Below are 5,049 nucleotides of genomic sequence, written 5' to 3'. Positions count from 1 at the left end.
GGCGGTTTGGCAGGCCAAGCGGCATCCAAGTTTAGCGCCATCTCATTAAAGTTGTAGGCCGCCTCCGATTTAAGTTCCATTGGTTTGGGCATCAAATGAGTGTATTCGCCTGGTGATAGCAGTGGCGATAGATTCTGCGATGAAGTAGATGGTGCGCCACCCGAAAAGTCGGTAAAGTCTCCAGTGCCGCGACTACCGGCTGCGCGCTCCATATCCTTGACTACGCCGCCATCCGAGTCTGAAGTTTGGTAACTCTGTTTGGTTGCCTCCATAAGCGTCATATCGGCTGCGGCGCTCATTCCTGCCGCACTCATGCCTGCTGGCATACTCTCGAGCCCACCTATTTCTCCGCCAACCCTCCCAGGACTGCTATCACTAACACTGCCGCCAGCGGCATCGCCACTTCCACCTATTCCCGCCGCTATTTGCTGACTCTGCAACTGATACATTGCTTGACTAAAGCTCTGCTGGTGTTGTTGTTGCTGCATCGGCGACATTGGCGGCGAACTTGATGCGTGACTGCTGGGAATGCGCGTATGTGGGCGCACTCGCTGAGTTGGTGGCGTCGGTGTGGTGTACATGCCAGTGCCTGAGCTGTCCGACGGTGTGGGCGGCTCACCTTTGCTGCATGCAATCGAACAGTAGATGGAACCACGACGTGGCAAAAATGCGCGCCCCAAAAGCGAACAGCGGCAAGTATTGCAGGAGAAACACTCGTCCGTCGCGTGCCAATGCTGGCCATCGTGACTCATTTGCCCCTGATCCACGCCGATGGACTCGCCGCAGTAGTCACAGTATTCAGCGAACATGGCGTCGAAGCAGAGCAGACAATAGGGTTTGCCCTCGCGCATTATGTACCGTTGACCACCAAGCTGCTTCTCGCACTCCTGGCACGCGAAGTGGTTCATATGCCAAGCACGTCCTTCCGCTTCGGTGCATTCATCAGCTAGGATTATCTGCGAAGGAGAGAGAATGGAAGATAGAAATGATAAATAAATTTAAAAGTTGAAAAGTAAGCGTTAAGCAGACGTAAAGTAGACGTTAAGGCAGACACAAAGGATAAGCTAAAGCGATGGAGGAAGCTGGTAGTGTGTGGTGCGAAAACTTTGGGTGAAAGTTTTATTAGAAATACTTGTTTTGTAGAGTGGAGTTCGGAAAATCTGTTAGCAGGATTGTACTATTGCAAGCACACTTGGATGTGTGCATTCAGAGTAACGCAGAACAGAGTGGTTAGTTAAAAATTAGCGAAGGTGTTTGCTCTTGGTTGCTCTTTGTTGAAATTTTGATTCACACGCTTCGAGTGAGTTTGCAAAAGTTTTACGTCTTGCGGTTTAACACGTGAAAACGGATTTCAAAAGGAGCGTGTTTTGCGGTGAATAGCAGAAATTGCAGCTGATAAAAAGTTAGGACGCCTAAAAATGAAAGGTAATAAACTTATTTATTTAATTATTTACTGTAGTGTGAATTCATAAGTACTTACAAAATACTAAAATATTTGTTCGGATTTTCTTGAAAACAGAATCTTTAAAATTTGATGAATTAATTATTATCCAAGTTTATAATATTGGGCAACAAGGCGCCTTGTAAGGGGAAGAAGTTAAGAACGAACTTTATTTATCAAGATAAGAACCACCACTTTTCTACATAAAGTACTGCTTTGTATTAAAGTTGGGTTGCGATTGGAAAAGCAATAACAGTTTATATTGGGCGATCAGTGGGTAGACCACAAGCTTTATATACCAATCTAGGTGTGGTAGAGAAGCTATAACTTTTACCAAATTTAATTCTTGCTATTTTTCATCATCATCAGTGTTGCCGCGCCGTCTCAAGAAAATGTATCCCTGACCAAGCCGAAAATGTATCCAATTTTCTTTTTTTACACATACATCTCATAATTTATAAGAAACCAAACATTTTCATGAAAAATACATAATTTAACCCATCCTGAGGACTTGGAATACATGTGCATAAAATCAAACATTTGTAATTTCAATTTATAAAGTACATTTTTTGTGCATAATTATTTTGCAAAGTAAATATAGTAAATAGCAAGTACACTCTAAAAAGAGCATGTAAAACTTCTACTGAAAAGTATCTATTTTTCAACAAGAATCTGTATATATATACGTATAGGTTGTTCAGTATTTGATTTTGAACTTGAGATCTTTAAGATATACACATAAATACACATATACAGAACGTTTAAAATTGCAAAAATTTTCAAACTACAAATACATTTCCTACTAATAGTAAACATTACTTTATTTTAAACATTTTATGTGTAATTTTGCTCTCCCGACAAATTCGTTACGTAAAAGTAAACAGACAATGATTAATTTTATTACACCGCATGCAAATTTGCACACATTAAAAGAGGAAACTGGTTACTTCTCTCCATATGCGCAAATAAACAAAATTTTTTTAGAGTGTATTTAAAGTCCTTTCAGCAAAATTCATAAAAGTTTCCTTAAATAAATCAAATTTAGTTTTTAAACTACATTGAAATGTTCTTTTTTTTAATTAACAAATGAAAATATGTGATATGAAAGATATTACTACAGAAAGAGTATAATTTACTTTATATATATCGTCGTTTATCGTCGTGCAAAACCGCGTAACTGACATTTGCTGCCGAAAATTGGATTTGCTCACACAAGCTCTTGGCTCAATCCGTATCCACTCGTCCTGAAATATACTAGCCAGAAATGCGATTGCTTTATAAAAAAGAGAACCATTTTGAAATATAAGTGTTTTTACTCTCTAAAAAATAATTTATGCAACGTCACGTCAACGCGGTTTTGCATTATCTTGATACGCGGTTTTGAATTTGTTGATACGCGGTTTTGTACTTTAAACGACGATATGTATGTATATTAAGATCTTGCGTAAAGCATCCGTTTAAGCTAATTAAAGCAATTGCGCTTATACCTATTTTGGAGAGATCTCTTCATATGTTCATTGCTTCGTTCACAAAAAATAAAATGCTTTAATTTCACGCTTAAGTAACGATTCTTTATACGTTTAGAAAACGTAATGCTTTCTACCATCTTTAATGAAAATCGATTTTTGAACGAAAAAAACTTTATAGGAAATATAAAATTTTGGCCTCTTTAAAAAAGTATCCACATTTATACTGACCGGAAAAAATAAGTATCCCGCAAAAATTCGTCTAAAAATGTATCCAATTGGATCTATTTAGATCCAAACGGCATCCCTGATCATCATTTCAAAATATAAAGTAATAATTTTCACCAATACCCTACAGATAAGATAAAAATGCAATTACAACTTAAGTTAATTCCATATAGATTTTCCTAAAAATTAAAACTTCTTGTTAATAAGCTAAGAGCTTTGACTCGTTTATAGCGGCCTAGACGAGACACTGATGCTTATCTGCTCAAAGAGAAAAGGCAAACAAGTACGAGAGGATCAATCAAATAAAGTGGTATAAGATGAAGACGTAAAAAGCTTCGATGGACTGCTTATGTATATTCTGCTGGAGTGTATCGAATCCAGAACCTCGAACCATATTCCAATTTTGATGAAAAGAGTAAATATAATGAATCGTTCCCTACTATAGGGATCTATAAAGTCCCTAGCCGTTTCAAAGAAAAAAGATGCCGCTTAAAGGGCAACGTTGCGATTGGGCGAAAAGAAAACGAGAATAGTGCAGCTCAGCCGGATTGATCGTGTCGAACAAAGGGGAAGATTTTCTCTGCGATGGAAAAACAAGGTAGAGAAGGCTTGACTTTTCTTGGCCTTCCAGTTGGCGTCAGTTGCCACTGTAGAAAAGAGATTGGCGTGTTTTTTTTCGGGACTCGGCCTAAACTATATAACTGGTTAAAGCATAAAAGAGGACGAATCGGAAAAATTTAATTCCAACAAGCCTTAGGAATATTTATTATGGCTGATATACTTAGTAAAAGTAATGGCGGAAAAATTTATAGATTTTATTGTCAAAAAATATGAATATATATTTTTAAGTTTAATTTAATTTTTAGAAACTTATATTATTTTTTTTATTTGTGGATATTACTCTTTTAAAAGGATTTTTTTTTATTTCTTTTGATCGCTATGAACAAATATTTTGATTGAGTTTTTCATTTTTACTTAATTCTTGTTTTAATTTTTGGACTTTATTGTTTTAAAAAGAAAAATATATATTTTTTCATTTCATTAATTTTTTCGGAACTTTTTTAATTATTCCATTTGTTTTTAATAATTTTGTTTTTATTTAGTTTCTTTATAATTTTTAACTATTTTATTTAATTTTCTTTAAAAAGAAAAATACCAATTTTTTATTTAATTTAAGTTTAGAATTTACTTAGGTACATATCGTTAACTTAATTCACAAATGCCCTTAAAAATTTAAAGGCTTTACAATTTTTAATGAAGGTTTATTTTAATATATCCTACCGAAATCTGTGAAAACGCAGTTTTGAAAAAAGTGTTGGTTAGGGACTGTGATGGGTTAAAAGAAAGTTGGCAGAATTGCCCTGTATGTATATCTCTTAATTTTCCATTGATAACATTCGTTACATGAAGTATTTATGCATTTTTAACCCCGCCCAGTTTATTTTGGGAAACTTTAAATTTACAACTTTAAAAGCAATTTTTTTTAATGGGCAAATCTGTTTTCAAACATATTTAAATGTGTACATATATGTACAATAAATTGTGATTTTGTTGGACTGAAAATAATACATTTCGTTCTGCATTGATAAAAATAAATCTTTGAAATATATATGTATGCGCATTGATACATCATTTCATCAACTTACCTCATCACAGGCGGAGCAGCGCGGCTTCAATGTTTCCGCATGATGACGTCCACAGTACAGTCGGCCATCGCGATGAAAGTAAATGAGATCGACTAGCAGCTCATGGCAGATGCAGCAAATGAAGCAACCCGGATGCCAAGAGGCATTCGGACCTAGACGTGTGGCAAACACAGCTATGTCCCCGGTAGAAATCAATTCGTCACACTGAAATTGAATAAATGAAAAAAAAAATTTTATAAATGGGTAGAAATATAGAAAGTGGGCAAAT

At 35.9% G+C, this 5,049-nt stretch overlaps 1 protein-coding gene across 1 annotated transcript in view; it reads right to left on the bottom strand.

The window, feature by feature from the left end:
* Positions 1-5,049, bottom strand: part of LOC118743607 (protein prickle) — a 193,996-nt gene that overhangs the window by 567 nt on the left and 188,380 nt on the right. Inside the window, exons 7-8 of the mRNA XM_036476374.1 lie at positions 4,782-4,985; positions 4-956 (exon numbers count right to left, since the gene is read on the bottom strand). Of these exons, the coding sequence (XP_036332267.1) occupies positions 4-956; positions 4,782-4,985 (1,157 nt within the window). The remainder of the gene's footprint in view (positions 1-3; positions 957-4,781; positions 4,986-5,049) is intronic.

The sequence above is a fragment of the Rhagoletis pomonella genome, unplaced genomic scaffold (assembly GCF_013731165.1).
Source record: "Rhagoletis pomonella isolate Grant_MI unplaced genomic scaffold, Rhpom_1.0 Rhpom_scaffold_00007, whole genome shotgun sequence".
In the NCBI taxonomy this organism is placed as follows: domain Eukaryota; kingdom Metazoa; phylum Arthropoda; class Insecta; order Diptera; family Tephritidae; genus Rhagoletis; species Rhagoletis pomonella.
The sequence above is the reverse complement of the archived record's forward strand: the minus strand, read 5'-3'. Positions and strand labels throughout refer to the sequence as shown.